The following is a 16,007-nucleotide window of genomic DNA, read 5'->3' on the forward strand; positions in this document are numbered from 1 at the left end:
TTGCAAAGGAAATGGTGAGGCCCCTTCTTTTAAATTTGTTTTTCTTCTTGCATGTTTTATTATGCCCTGCATTTCTAACAGGCTATAAGACCGAATCATGGTATGCCTTTCCACATGTAGTTACAAGGCTTGCACATCAACGCACCTTACAGTAGCCCTGAAAATGCAAAATATTAATGATTAGTGTGTCCATTTTATCAAGTTATTTTTTTCATTTTAGTAGCTGTAATTCTGTGCCGACACTATGACACTGACAAGCTTTTCAAGTAGCATTGATGATGACAGGCCAGTTGAGCACATATTCATCTTGAGAATCATCATGAAGATTTTGTGCATAAACCTTTATTTACTCTTCTTGATTGACTCCTCTTTTAAGACATCCACAAAATAGGTATTCCAGGTTCTCGTACATACATCAGATAGTGAAGGAGGTTGCATGTAGGACTCATGCCTTCTGTACTTTGCTTTTGTAGGAAGTGGGGAGGGAGGAGAGGGGGTGGAATCCATCACCAACATTGCCGAAAGTATTTAGACAGGCAATAAAAATGGTAAAAAAATAGTAGGTTAATCAGAGAGGAAAGAGATTTTTTTTTTTAGCGATTTCTTGTCAATGTAAAGAAATAAAACTAAATAATAGAAAGGTAAAGAAAAGCCCAAACAAGAGAGAGAGAAATGTGACAAACACAGAGAAAGGAGGTGAAGAAGATGGCGATGGGGGGATTAAGAGAACTATTTACTCTCTGAAGACATGGTCTTTCAGATCTGTAGCTTTCATGGGGCCTTTGGTTTAAACCCATTTTTAGCTTTGTGTGTCTTGTGGGTTGTTTCTTCCTTAAATGTCTAAAGATAAGCCCTTTCTTAGCCATGCACCATTAAACTTTGAGGTCCCTTAGTCTTACCCTCTTGTTTTCCAAACTGTTGCTTGTACCATGCTAATTATTTCTGGTAATGACTTTTTTAATTTTATTTTTTTTTTTTTTTTAATTTAGTTATCTCCATGAATTAAAGGAAATGTAGGGCTGGCAGAGACCTTAGGAAGTTTTCTAGCCCGTTGTATTTTAGAGCAGGGAGTAAGCATGGACCTAAGTCTCTCTAAACATGCACCATCTCATGTCCTGAAAAGTTCCACTCAAGAAAATTCTACTGTCTCCACAGATGCCTTTTTGTATTCTGACTCACAACTTTAGTGCCATCAACATTTTTGAATATGCTTATTAATCCAGTGTTTTGTGGTTTTTTTGATGTCCTACTTAAATCTTCTTCTTTACTGCAAAATGAATGAATTTCTCTGTCTTATCTGAGAGAATGAAAAGAAAATTTTGCTACTCTTGTCTTTATAACAATTAGCATATTGCAAAGTTGGTATGAACTTGATTTGCAATTTCTAGGCTGTACAAACGCAGTTACCTCATCCTTCATGCATTTGTTTTTCCAAACTAGTTTTTCTTTTAGCAAACTTTTTCTTCTTGTGGATTCTCTCTTTTTCACCTACATGCTTCTTGAAGTCAGCTGCCCAAACAAGAAGAGCCATGATGCTTAGTTGAGCCTTTGATAGTGCCAGGTATAGTAGAATGATTGTCCTGAGTTTATTAATACAGACAATATATCTGTTAATACATATCTGAACAACAGTGCTTTCTAACAGCAACATCAGTCTTGTTATTCATGTTTTGTTTGGAATTCATTAATGTTTTCTGTCGTGGTACTATGTAAACTGTTGGTCATCATGTAGCACTCATACATTTTATTTCTCTTCCCTAAATATTGAGTGGTTTGGAACTGCATTTAGAGTGTGGATTCTGATCTCGCTTGTCTTAGTGATTGCAGTACTACCCAGGATAGTCCTAGCTGTATTTTTTTGTATTCAATTTCCAAAACTACTTACCATAATACAAGCTGCCTCTTGCATTATACCTATGAAACTTTAGCAAGTTATGCTGCTGATCCACTGATATTACTGCTTTTTGTGGTGATCAGTATATTTTTTTCCCCATTCTGTCTATATCCACCTCTTCTCTTTTGTCTTATCCTCCAATTGTAAAGTGATGTTCTTCTATTTGATACTTGCAGTAGTCCATGGTTTAGGTTGCTATGTGACATAGTAGTAAAAAAAAAAAAATAATAATAATAATAAAAAGATTTTCAGCAAACACAACTCAGCAAATGCTGTTTAGGAGCTTATAGAAGACTGGATAATAGAATGAATAAGTTTGCTGTAAAATCTCCCCTCTGCAGGTTTGTCATGTCTGCTGCCAAAGCAAATGAAACACCATCTGAATAATATTCTGACACTAAGTCCTGAAGTTTAGTAAAGTGCAAAATTCTGTTATTCAACAATGTTAATAGTGAGCAAGTGAGAGGAATGTTGTCTTGATGCAGATTCTTCCTGAAAGGTTCTTTTTTACCTTTGAATATAGATGTCTCATGTTTGGATTTGAATTGCTCACAGGAACATAAACTTAGAAGTGAGCATATACATATGAACAGCAGTTTGCCAGGTGTCTGCACGGAGGCTCTACTCTTCTGTAAGTGGAAAGGGAAGAAAAATTCAAACAAATCCCAGCACTGCTGGTTTATTTTCCTGGGATGATGCAGTCAGAATTAATTGATAGTGCTGCACTTTCAGTACTTGTAGGTAGGCTGGGGATATGTCTGGGCATACAGCTATGGGATGAGTTTGGTGTTTGTTGTAGGCAGGTGTCTTCAATGGTAGAAGAGCTAATTCTCCTGTTCAGAAAGAATATTGAGAACACCTTTGAGCGTAAGGCAGTAAAAATTTTGACTTTGGAAAATACCATGAAACAAATGCCTGTATGAAATGCAGGATTGCACTTCACTGGTAAGACTTGTTTTGATGTTGCACTTCTGGATTTCTTAGTAAATTTCTTATACGAGTCTCTAAGATTCTGTTAAGAGACAGACTGTAGTACAGTCTGCTAGAGAGAAAATGACAGAACCAAGAAGGATCCTACTCATCATTTGTTCTAAGATATTTTTTTATTGTTTATGAAAAATCCTTGATTACTTAGCTTTCTTCGCTATGAAGCTGAACTTCCTTCAAATTTATGGTGAGGAGAAACACTCTTAAACATCATCTGTGATCTTTTCATCTCCCCTCCTCACCTTTTTTTTAACCTACCCCTTCCAAGTGTCTCTATGTTGTTTTGTTTTTTTTTTTTCCTGCCCTGTGTTCAACATTGGGCAGTGTTTTGTTTTACTGTGCAATCTTTATTTTTCACGATCGCTATGAAAGCTGTAGAAAGGTAGAGGAAATGAAATTTTAAATGCCACTTTAAAGTTGTCAATAACATTTAATAATTTCAATTGCATGCAACATTTTCATATGCTTTCTTTCTCAAAGCACTACCTTCCAATAAACAAGAGTCTCATCCAGTTCTTGGGGTGGTATTAATAGATTGAAATACAAATTAGTTTTTGGAAGAGCTGATCTTGGATATCTCTTCAAAGCTTTAGCTCAGTTTCACTCCCAAAACTCTTCTGAATGCCATTTTACTTTTCAATAGAAAATTTTGACATTGTCACTTCTGTAAGTGAAGTGTATTTTACCTGAGTATATATTAATCTTGTTCACATGTTTTGTATAGCACTTAGCAAGTTGTTACGTGAAGGTGTGGCTCTCCTAATGCCTATGAAACAATTGTAGGTATGTTCTGACTTTAATGTAACAGAGGTTTATGTTGATATAGACCCCTCACGAGACTAATTTTGTTATGCAAATAAATCGTTGCAAGACCACTTGTCTGTGGTATTAGAGCCTGTGTAGTCATAGAACATGTTACTTCACAAGTATTCTTGAAACAAAAATCTATTTAAACATTGTTATTCATAAAAACATTTGCTGTATTTTATTACTGTTGTTGTACCATGTAATTGTGCACTTTTCTAAAGAACTGGTGGAGTGCCAGATATAGAATAAATGCTTGATAGCTACAGTTATTTAATGCATGTGTACACAAGTCTGTGTCTGATTATTTTCTAATGAATTGATTAAGAAGTACCAGCTATAGAATATATATTTGATAGCTGTAGCTTTTTAACGCACATGCATGCAAGTCTCTGTTTCAATGCAAATATATTCAATGAGACTGTTTATTAAACAATGCTCATAAGTTGAAATCAGGCTGTTTAATAGCATTAAAACACAATCTGTGTTCTTATGTACTAAATACTATGTTTAAGAATACCTTAGAAGTTACTTCATATTGTTGTGGTGATGGGGATTTGGAGAGTACTTGTTTACAGAATTACGTAAACTTCAGTCAACAATCTCAGTAAAAATTTAGATCTTTTGGGAAAGGACAATGTAGTAGATTGTGTGCATGTGTATATAAGATTAGTTATTCTGAAACGCAGCGCTGTAAACAGGATATTTGGAATGAATGATCTTCATTTGAACTTACGACCTGATTCTGTCTGAGCACTTTGTTAAACATCACTGTCCAAAGCGTGTGACTTTGCAGAGATTGTAGGATATAGCGTAACCATTTTTTAGTTCATTAAAACATTTAATTTGCTCTAAAGTTAGTTTGGGAATAGCAGCATAAAAATACAGTGAGGCAGAATTCTTATGGAGACTCTCTTTTTGGTTGTGTGGTCATTTTTTTATTTATTATTATTATTATTAGTAGTAGTAGTAGCAGCTTTAAGGGGAAGTCTTAGTTGAGCTTTTTTTCTATGCTGTCTGCAAATGCTTTGCATTAGAGGATTGTGTTGAACCTTTGATATTTGTTATGTTTAGCTGCTAGATTCTCCTACAGGAAGTCTATAGAGCTCTCCAAAAAACCTTTATGAAATGTGATCTCCGTCCAGAAGTTCTGCTGTCTGATGCTGCAGCTCCAAGAAGCTGCAATTCCTGTTCAACTGCACTGTGACTAGGTTGAGGGGAGGCTGCTGATGACAAATGTAATACAGAGCAGAAGGTGAATTATGACAGGTGGAGATCTATGCATGTGTTGTCATTTTTGGGGTATAGTAAATAACACAGGATGTTTTTTTTAATTGAGCATGAGAAGCTGCAGTTCTCAACTGGCTCCCCTAGTCCTTGATAACATTATGTGCTGTGATGTTGAAAATCCTGCTAATGCTTACCACATTTACAGTTCAAGTGACAGTGCTGCCCCTCCACTGTCTTGCCTCTAGAAGCTTTTAAGAGAAACATTAACTGATGTGTCATCATCTCTTGCTTCATTCTGGAAAGGGTTTGCCATCATACAAAGCTCCTTTGCTACATGAGTTACCTCTATTCACCAGGGTAAATCATGGAAACAGTGAAATAATTTATTATCCCAGTGTAATTACACTGACATTGACTTTTGTTAGGAATTACATTTTTGCTGTATTCCTTAACTGACAGTAGATATTGCGAACAAAAAGGGTACATGGTGCCTAGCTATGCTTGTTTATAGCCTTCCTGGCAGGATACGTGTGCAGCCTATGCATAAGTGTTATATCTGTAAGTGGAAATATACCGAAGAGAATGAAAATAGGACCTGCTATATCCTGAATAAAAGTGTCCCTAAGTGGTTTGATGGAACGTAATTGTTTTCATACCGTACCTCCAGTTAATCAGATTCTCTTTCTGTGAATAGAATTAAATCCTGAAAGAGTTTGGTAGTACTTTTTTTTTTGAAAATCCTTACAGTAGTTATGAAGTAGTCACTGTCTTATTTTTACTTATGTCTTATTGATTAGAAGAAAATGCTCTGAAAAGGTAACCTGCATCTGTTTTTTTTCTTTTTTAATGTTTTCATAATAATGCTATTTTAAATTGATCTGGTATTACAGATTTACATAACTTGGGTTTCTACATATAGTTTTAGTGTTAATTTTTTGTTCATGATTTTGAATCTTTATTTTTTGGGAGATACTGGTGTTCACCCGGGGACTAGCAAGGAGGAAATCAAAGAATATCCATGAGTATTAGTATAGCTGCTAAGAACTAGTTACAGTCTGTTTAGAATTTCTGTATGTGTAAGATGTGTGGTCTTGTTTGAGACACATCTTTAATTATCATGAAACACTTTTTCAGGTCCATGAGATCTTTGAGTGTCAGGAATGTGACAAGAAATTTATTTCGGCTAACCAGCTAAAACGCCATATGATAACTCATTCAGGTAATGTACAAAAATAGTACAAACCTATATATATACGTGTATATATTAACTTATATTGAATTTTACCTGAATTATTTTCTTATAGAAGGCTTGATGAATTCTGTGTTGTCCCAAGCTATTCAAGCAAATCTCAGGTTTCAAGGAAACCTGCTAAATTATCATTTCTAAGCCTTCCAAATAATACAAATGTAATGCTATAGTCTTCCTACTGCTGCTTTGTCAAGCTATTTTTTTCATGCCAGATGGGGTAGATGATACCAGTTAGCTGGGATGGAGCAGAAGATTATTACTTGGCTTGTAGAGGAGGTGAAGATGGTTGAAACGTCATATTGAAGAGAATGGGAGCTGGTGTACACTGTCAGAGATCTATGATAAAAAGGGAAACATTCATTCATATATATATGTGTGTGTATATATATATATATATATATATATAATATATATTAGTGGACCTGTGTGTGCATAGTTTCCAGTCAGAGGAAAGAAGCTCATACTCCACACCATTTTGTAGACCACACACCAATGTTTGGTTGTGCCTGCCCTTGGCCAGAACAGGTCACTGTGGGAGGAGACTGGGTAGTGGCCTGTCTGTAGGTTTGGCAGCCTGACATAAATTGGCTCTGCCAGGATTTCTGATCACTGCAATCTAGCATTTGTGTGTCTTTCACCAGTGATTAGAAACACCAACCAACACAATAGAGACACAAACATTGTTCTGTCAAATACGTTAGCATTTTTAAAAATGCAAGTTTTTACAGCTGCACAAGCTTACAATTGAACTATTTTCTCATTATCAGTCCACACCAAAAGCTAATTTCTTGTAAAATAATCTATATCTCAGAGGCTCCTAGCTTTGTTTTGACACTTTTGGATAAGCATTAATGTAGTTAAGTTGCAGTCACCAGTTGAAGCATAAAGGCTTTTTGCATAGGAACTTTTGGTTTTGGAAGCTAATATGTATATTGTTAATTAAGTTTTAAAACGTTTAAACTGTCATGCCCTCTTTCACATTTGTAATCTGGAAACAGGGTTTTCCTCTTTGAAGTCATTCTCTTTTGATTTAAGCTAATTAATCAGTATTTAGATTTAGCAATGATTATTGCAAAGAATGTGCCAATTTCTTGAGATACACCATGGCTCATCTTTTGTGAAGTGACTTAACTGTCTAACATAAAGGGCATTAGATGTCTTTCTAATTGGTTTAATCTTAATTGGGTTGACTTAATTGCAAAAATCTCTCTGAGGAGATGACTGTCTCTGCCTTTCATCTTCTCCCCCTGTATAAACAGGAGATTAAATGTCCCCCACTCATTTTCTACAGAAAAACGCCCCTACACCTGCGAGGTTTGCAATAAGTCCTTCAAACGACTTGATCAAGTGACTGCACACAAAATAATACACAGTGAAGATAAACCTTATAAATGCAAGCTTTGTGGAAAGGGATTTGCCCACAGAAATGTTTACAAGAATCACAAGAAGGTAAAGCACTCTGCTGTTGTTGTTTACAGGTCTGCCAGCCTCAAATTTGCAGATTTTTTTATTTCTAAGTGGTTCATCATTAAGCTCCAGCATGCTTAGAAACTTGGGATTAAAGTATTGGAGAATGTATTTTTGTTGTTCTTTGTCATAACCAAAATCTCAAAATACTAAATGACTTCTAATTAAAAAAAAAAAAAAAAAAAAAAAAAAAAGTGAAATAAGCAGAAGAAAATCACAGCTGCTTGGTTAAAAGCATCAAATAAATCCCCATTTTTTTTCTGTGTTTTTTTGTTTTTTTTTTTTTAATTTTAGGTTATAAAGTTAAAAAACTTACTAAATATCTTCACTTTTTTTTTTTCTTTTAAAATACCAAATTTGAATAAAACCAAGTGCAGTCATGTTGCAGTCATTGTTGGACTTGGCAGCAGACGCTTTCAAATGATACTGGATTTGCACTGAGTAGTGCTCATGCAGTAAAGCATCAGAAGAAACATTACCTGAGAAAGAGGCTTATGAAGAGATGCTCTGCTTCTGTTGATTTAAGCTCAAATCTGCTTGGCCTAATTTCTATAATGCTTCTCATTATTTTTAACTTGAGGTTACATCTTTAATGGCAAGGGTATATCCATGACTGCTGTTTTAGAACTACAAGACTGTAAAAAAAGAAAGAAAGAGAAATTACCCGTCTGGTTTTGTGCCCAGTATTTGGAACCTATTGCCTTTTATTTATTTTTTCCCTTTACATTTTTTAAATACTCCTTCTTTCTTTCCCACTTTTGATGAAACTGATATGCCCATAATTACAAGTCTCTTGCAGTTTGGCTCATCTTGTATGCCATCTGGGAATTTGGCACAGGATCTTTGCACCATCTCCTGCACTTTCAGCCATAAATCATATAAGAGTAATAATAATGCCTCTCATAGGATTAAATGGTCGTGACTATCTGAAACATAAAGGATGCAGAAGCCTGTTGAAGGACAAGCTAGCTCACATAAATGCTGTGATTGCATCTTGTGTTTTAATTTTAGTGAAGAAAATGGGGCAGAATCTCAAAAATCTGATGTATTCTAAGGAAAAATGTATAAAGTACTATCTAGAAAGATATTCCTGTATCTTAAATGAACACTTTCTACATGTTTACTTATGTTAGTTTGCAGTTGATGACTGGAAGGGAGTTTGGGCTGAAAATGGTCTTCAGGATTAAGTATGAACAAATAAACCCTTTGACCCAATTCTCTGTTCAAAGCAGCAGCACCACTAACATAAGCAAGGATTAGAGGCTCCACTTAATGGGAAAAATATTAAAATTTAGACAGATTTAGTCAGTACCTAATTTGACAGAATTTCTTAAAGCTTGTTGGAATACTTATTTCCTGAACCTGTTTGCAGATAATACTGACTGTACATCAGCCCTGTCCTATAATAAATTTATACCTGTGTTTACATTAAGTTTACCCAAACAGCTGTGAATATTCACGCATCAACATTTAGGTCTCTAATTTTACTTGCTAAATGAAGAGATGAGCATGAGAAACAGGGGATTGACGTAGATGTCCTGAATTGCTTTTTTTAGATACACCTGTGTCCATTGAGTACAGAGTGTAAGCAAGGAGAGGTAGTAGATAATGGAGGGGAGTATGGATGTGTATACATAAAACCAATCATAAGGTTTAAGTCAAGGGTTTGGTCATTTGGGATGACATAAGGATTTTAAGTTCCATGGTTCTGGGAGGGCTGCACTACTACTAGGGGAAGAGGACAACAGTTCTTTTGCTTCTTTACAGGAATGTCAATTCAGTAACAGTGGAATATTAAACCTTTGTTGCATGTTGTGCTCCTATGTATTTCTTCAGCTTGGGTTTTTATGATTCTTGAGGTGTGTATTCCTTTAAGAAGTCATGCTAGGTTTCATTTTCCTTTGGAGGAAGAAGAGTTGGCCTCTGAGTAATTTCACATGGCTTTTTTGAGCTCCAGGATGCAGTTACTATGCTAGTAGCAGGGGTCTGCAGTAGGAATGATGGGTATAGTAGTTAAAAAAAGTTAAATCAGCAGCATTTAACAGAAAACATGCTTTCAAGTTTGATAGCAACACACTTGAAAAACATGTTGGGGTTTTACAGCAGATCTACATACTTTATGAGAAGAAACAGGATACATATATATTTTGTACCTCTGAGTTCTTGTTTTGTGTTTTAGATGGAAACTTGCTGTTCCTGTTTTTTTGGCGATTCCTTTGTGGGGGATATTTAATATTTATTTTTTTAATCAGAAGTATGACAATAAAAATGGGTCTCAGAGCATGTGCTTTTAAACATCTTCCAGATGTGGGTGGACGTTGAGTCATTTCAAAGGTGCAGAAGATTACTTCCTCACTTTTCACAGGATTTCACTGGAAGATAAACATTGGAGATGCTAAGAGTATATCTGCTCAGTGGAGCATTGTGAAGTGAACCCCGGCTTTGTACTCATTACGCCCTTATAGCTACAGATGGGAGAGGCAGGAACTGTTAGTCTTGCCCTTGTAGCTCTCTGATGTGCTGCTTCTGTACAGAAGTGCTACGCTGCTCTGCATAGGTGCCTGTGCAAGCTTGCTTTGTCGCTTGTTGGAGCGGTCAGCACTGAGAAGTGTTATGCCATGTGGAACTCGCTAAGCTGGGATGTCTTTTGAAAAGCTCAGACTAAATAATTGAGTAATTGTATGAAGAATATGGTTCCATTTTTGTGACAAGGGAATTTATTTATTACTCTGAAATTAAGAGGCAAAGGTAGTATTGGATTGTACTACAGATAAAAGTAGTCACCTTTCATCCAGGTTAGATTGGATGAAGGTGCATGTTCTGTGCCATATAATGCAGATTACTTCCATACAGGGGAAACTGAAGATTTTGTTACATCTTCTTTGTTGTGATCTGTAGAGGATGAGTTCAGAGAATAAAATATTGAGGATATGATGGTGAGCAGAAATAGGTCAGCAGACACAGGATTTTAAAGGGTTTATGGTTAATCCAGGGTTATCTTGGGGAGCATAATGGATTGAAACAAACTGTATTCCCTCAGTTTCTCTATTGGGAATTTCTTTTATTGGGAAAAAGTAGCCTTAGGCTGGGTTTAAACCTCCACAAATGCCGTGGTAGGAAAGGCTGCCATGAAATATTACGTAAGAGCCCATCCTCGGCTGATTTGATTGTATGACTGTCCCCTGCTCTGACTAAATGGAAGCTGTCTCTGATCTGAAACTTATTAGTAGGACAAAAAGGGACAGTATTTGGGGGATGCCTTTCCTTATTAAGATTTGCATGGCTTTTTGTGATCTAGTTTGTTTCTGGATCATTCACAAAAAGGATCTGTGTACCCTTGCATGCAGGTATGCCTAGTTAGGTGGTTTTCTTTTTGGTGAAGTTAAAGATTGCAGATGAGCATTTGTATTTTGGTCAAAAGACTAAGGAGACCTGTCAGGGAGATGCTAAGAAGGACTTCTGTACAAATCACTGTGTTCTTCAGAACTATCACTCAAGTGGTGAGTGTCCTAAATCAGGGCATTTTTTAAACAAGCAACATGAATTTTGCGCTCGTGAAAGGTGCCAGATTGACAGCCCTAGAGACTGAACCCTTCTATTTATCCACAGAACAGGTACAGCACAGACAGCAGCACTGCGAGCTTCCCCACAGTGTCTCGTCAATATGTCTCAACCCTGTTCTGGAGGAACCACCTGTTGAGGTGAGAAGGTAGTTCAGTCTCTTCATGTCCTGTCAATCCTTGGCCTGACTGCTGATACTGCCAAGTAGGGTGTCAATTAATGCAAAATGTGATGTAAATCTGTAGAAGCTGGACTGAAACATACAGCAAATTTTATATAACATTTGATATATTCCACACATTTGATGGTGCTCCAGTTGCCTTTATGCTTTAAGTGACATAGACTGAGGTCAAGGAATTGACTTTGAATTGAGAGTCTCTGTATAGCACTGCAAGTACTCCAAAGTTCTGGTGCTTTTGTGAATGTGAGTGAACATTTGTGTTAAAATCAATCTGGGTTCAAGGCCTTGTGATTACATCTAAATAATTATGCTGACTCCCCACGGTCCCTTTTGTCTTCCCAGTTTAAGGGATAGCTATAAATGTTGTATGGTATTATAAGCAGAAGAAATGGATTATGTCAATATGTACTATGCTTATATTTACCCTCAGTCTACAGAATCAACTCATTTATGTAATATTGTGCAAATTATAAAACACTGTCCATCCCCTTATCCTCTTGCCACTGCAGCTTCTATTTAAGGTCCTTGTAAGCCAATAAAATATTTAGACATCAATGTTTTCAAAACTTGTCTTCCTTTGCAAAAATAGTAGGAAAGTGGGTAGATAATAAATTGTACAGATGAATTTACTCAATCTACAGTGGGACAGCACTTAATAACATTAGAAAATAAAGAAAAGTGCTTTGAAATGCACAAAAGCATAGTGAAGCTGGATGTTTCCCAAGCTCCAGAAAAGAAGTCTGCTTCAGCAACTGTGAAGTTTGTTTCAGAGATTCATCCAAGCTTAGCTTTTTATTTTATTTACGGCTTTAAAGCTGTTTCTCAGCTATGACGAATTTTTACTCTAGCAAACAAAAATCTTAGTACTGATGCTTCTGTTTTTAGTGGGTTTTGTATTTTTTTTTCTTTCAATACAGGAAGCTGAAACAAAGATATGTAAGAGCAGTCTCATAATTTGAGAAATTTTCTTTGCCAAAATTTAGATACTATTCTGAGATAACCAGATCAGCTTCACCTTCAAACTTCAGAGAAAAAGGGGCTTTTGTACATATGTTTAATTTTAAAGCATTTATTCTTATTAGTAAGTACTTAAGGCCAGTGTTAGTACTGATGAAGCATTGCAGCTGAACTTGTAGGTTTTTTTCCTGATTATTCTATATTTTTGTTCCTGTTTACATGCACATCTCATGTAACACTTCTGAGGACTGGGATGATATGTTTATTTAGTAGCTGCTATGCTGGCTTTCAGGATTCTGGATAACGACAGAATGACTGTTTTAATTCTTTGTCCCTGATGTTTCAAATTGCAATGATATCCCCTCCAGAATCCAGTCTAGAAAATGAGCTACAATTACTATAATGAGAACTAATTTCCTTCAGCCTTTTCTCTGACATGTTGTCTTTCATCTGCAGACTCATTCTGAAGAGAGACCATTCCAGTGTGAGGAATGTAAAGCTTTATTCCGAACTCCATTCTCTCTGCAAAGACATCTGCTAATCCATAACAGTAAGTACTAAGCCAGAAAGGAAAAAGAACTTCCTCAGTTCTCATATTTGACTGAAAAACAGATATATGGCACCTTGCTCCAGCTTGCTATGTTAAATTAGTATTAAGATTCAACTCTAACCCAAGGGGGTTAGAAATTCAAAGCCAAATTCAAACCTTGTCTTTAAATGCACTTAAATGAAAATCCACATACGCTGTAGGAAATCTAGCAGTGATTTGAGGTCTGGTGACAAGAGATTTCTGCATTAAGTGTGACAGTGTTACCTCCATTTTAAGAAAGGTGAAATAGAAGCGAAGATTACTTGGTAGTGTACTCAGTTTTTGTAGTTAATCCAGTTTAGAGCTTGAAACAGAGATTTTTTTATTTTTTTTTTTTTCTCCTGTGCCAGTCCAGACTAATATTTCCTGCCTCTAGCATAGAACTAGCAGCTCAGAGGAATGCTGTGGCCGTTTTCCCTCATGAGTAACTTGTTCTTGGCATTCTGCACTGTTTCTGACTGACTGATTTTCTTATTTTTTTTAGCGGAATTTTCTCTGTCTTCAATATTTAGAGAGCCCCAGAGTACCACTCAACCATGTGAATATCAGCATCTAAAATCCTTGTAGCTTAGAAGGCAGTACTTTGATTTGGGGAATATTTCTGTTATAATGAAAAAAGACCCCACAAACCTTTCTTTTTTTAATCCAGTGTAAGTGTTTCTGTTAGAGGAACTATTAGACTTGCGTGTTTAGTTTGTTCTTTTACAATTATCTTTCGAACCTTCTGCAATTTCATAAAGCATTGAATTTTGTAAAATCTTTTTTTAATATTAAATGTTAAAAATGATAGGGGGAAAAAAATTTAAAACCTGTTAAGTAATGTATGTTCTAATGAACCAAATATTTGCAGGATAATCAAAAGCAGTAATTCACAGTAAAGGTCCATCAAAACATTGAGCTCTTTTTTTCAAGAGGATGGATGCTCAGAACATTTGAGGGCTTTGAGTTAGGCTTGTGATTTGTGGCAGGTTTGGCTGTTCCTGAACCACCAACATTTAAGCAAACATTTAATATAACAAACTGTGAGTTGCAGTGGCACAGACATTGTCCAGTCATTCTTGATGCTAAAGGAAACGTCTTCCTGAGAGACCGAATAGGTGGCTGAAGGTGGTCACTTATGCCATTTTAGCTAAAGCTGTCTCTAAAATGAATGAAAGCCTTAAACCAATCATACTTGGTATTTTTACTAATCACAAAATATTTTTAAACCTTTTTTTTTTTTTTTCTTACTTTGGTTTAAAAAAAACACCACAAAACAACAGCTGACCAATTTGACAAAGAGGCCTTAATACAGCACAATATAAGCAAAGCTTTTATAGTCATACTGCATCTTTGTTGTCTGTACTCCTATACAAGAAGTGTTGACAGACCAATAGAGAAGTGAGAAGTGAAAGTTATTACTAAGATGAACTGAAGAATAAACAGTTTTCAGTTCAAGTCTGTTATCAAAACAAGGGGCTCTGCTGTTGTCTGAGAACTCATGTTCCAAGTGAAGAAATGTAGAACTCTTCCCCCATGAGCTGACTCTGAGACTGACAAGTTGTGCTGCCATGATAATGAGTTTCTCATATTTAAAATAACTCAGAATTATAGGCATTGTCCTGCTACAACTGGATGGTCGTCACTCTTATAGCACAGAAATACATGTCTTGCTATAAAGAAAAGAAAGAAAAAGGCATCTCTGGATGTATTTAGTTGGCTTTATTGTTCTGTGTTGTAGGAAAGGAAAAGTTGTTTCTAAAGCTTGAAACTCCTGGCAAAAATTGAAGTTCAGCCTACATCATGTATTCTTTTATATTCAGAATCCCCTTGTTGTTTTACAAGGAAGCAGTCTGCAGGGTGATGTAGAATGACTTAAATTTATTTTACAAACTTAATTTACTGGGAAAAAAAGGTATATTAATTAAATTCACTACTCAGGTTTTTCTGTTTTGAAATTGAATAAGGTGTCATGGCTATAACTTTCAAATGGGTATAACTTTCAAAATTCAAGATAAATTTGTCTGAGCTTATTTATTTATTTATTTTTCTCCTTCCAAATTCTGGCTGTGTAAACATAACTTGTCTTCTGAGAGTCAGACAAGCCTTTTCTCTTAGGCATGCTGCTGATAATACATTTTAGTATCTGTTTTCATTATGCCATTAGCAGTGCTGAAGTGAACCCTTTATTCTCAGCTGTAGTGGTTAGAGAGGATATATGATACATCAGAAGTGTGTGGTGGCTCGTGCTTGGCTGATACTGGCTCAGGAGGCTGTAAGAGACCTGACTAACAAGAATGAGTAACCCTTAACATTTTCACTTGGATCATTCACTTGTCTAGGATTGTAGAGGCACGCATGAACAGAATTTCATTTATTGAGAAAGACGTGGTTCTTTTTATGTGTTTGCTTTCTAGAGTAAAAATCTGTATGCAAAGTGTTTGTTAGTAAGAGAAATACTAATTAGCTCATTCTACAGGAGTCAGCGCAAGTGGGCACTGAATATTGCTCATTTCAAGTAAAGTACGAACAGCCTCAACTTTCATTATCTTTTGTCATAATGAGCGCATCAGTGGAGTAGATAAAGCTAGTCCCAAGAAAGACACTTACATTATGTTTTGTATTTCTGGGGGAAAACACTGTAGGACAAATCTGTCAGTTTCATTTCCATCTTCAAAGACATTTGCGGATATTGATACAGTAGTTTCATGTCAAGCACTCTGAAAAGGTTTCCCTTCTTCCGTATTTTCAGGAGCTGCAGTCAATGACATACTTTGTTGTTTACTTCCGTTTTTCAGAGTGCCTAGGCCTGAAGATAATATGTATTTTGCTTTTTCGTTTTTTAACAAACCTCTAAATCTAGCACAGTGCAAACCTGTTGATTGAAAAAACATATATATATAGTTGTGTAGTAAAAATAGAAAAGACATAAAGACTGTTCAGTGGGGCATCTGTGAGTGGGGACAGTGTTCTGATGGCTCTTCTATAATGAGTTATAGGCTTTCTGTTAAATAAGGAAGCTGATGAGAAACACTTATTATTTCCCTTCATTCACAATAACATTTGAAAAAATCCCCAATTCTAGGCTTCCCGTTACTTAGCATGCTGA

General features: G+C 35.9%; 1 protein-coding gene across 12 annotated transcripts in view; it reads left to right on the plus strand.

Annotated features, from left to right (window-relative positions):
• PRDM5 (PR/SET domain 5) overlaps window positions 1-16,007 on the plus strand; it is an 83,940-nt gene that overhangs the window by 33,479 nt on the left and 34,454 nt on the right. For 8 of the 12 annotated variants that reach the window (XM_065062174.1, XM_065062176.1, XM_065062178.1 and 5 more), the window contains 4 exons: window positions 6,050-6,134; window positions 7,456-7,613; window positions 11,246-11,332; window positions 12,787-12,880. In XM_065062174.1, the coding sequence (XP_064918246.1) occupies window positions 6,050-6,134; window positions 7,456-7,613; window positions 11,246-11,332; window positions 12,787-12,880 (424 nt within the window). Of the gene's footprint in view, window positions 1-6,049; window positions 6,135-7,455; window positions 7,614-11,240; window positions 11,333-12,786; window positions 12,881-16,007 lie in introns of all 12 variants that reach the window. The other 4 variants (XM_065062177.1, XM_065062169.1, XM_065062180.1 and 1 more) reach the window with 2 other exon arrangements.

The sequence above is a fragment of the Columba livia genome, chromosome 4, assembly GCF_036013475.1.
Source record: "Columba livia isolate bColLiv1 breed racing homer chromosome 4, bColLiv1.pat.W.v2, whole genome shotgun sequence".
Lineage (NCBI taxonomy): Eukaryota > Metazoa > Chordata > Aves > Columbiformes > Columbidae > Columba > Columba livia.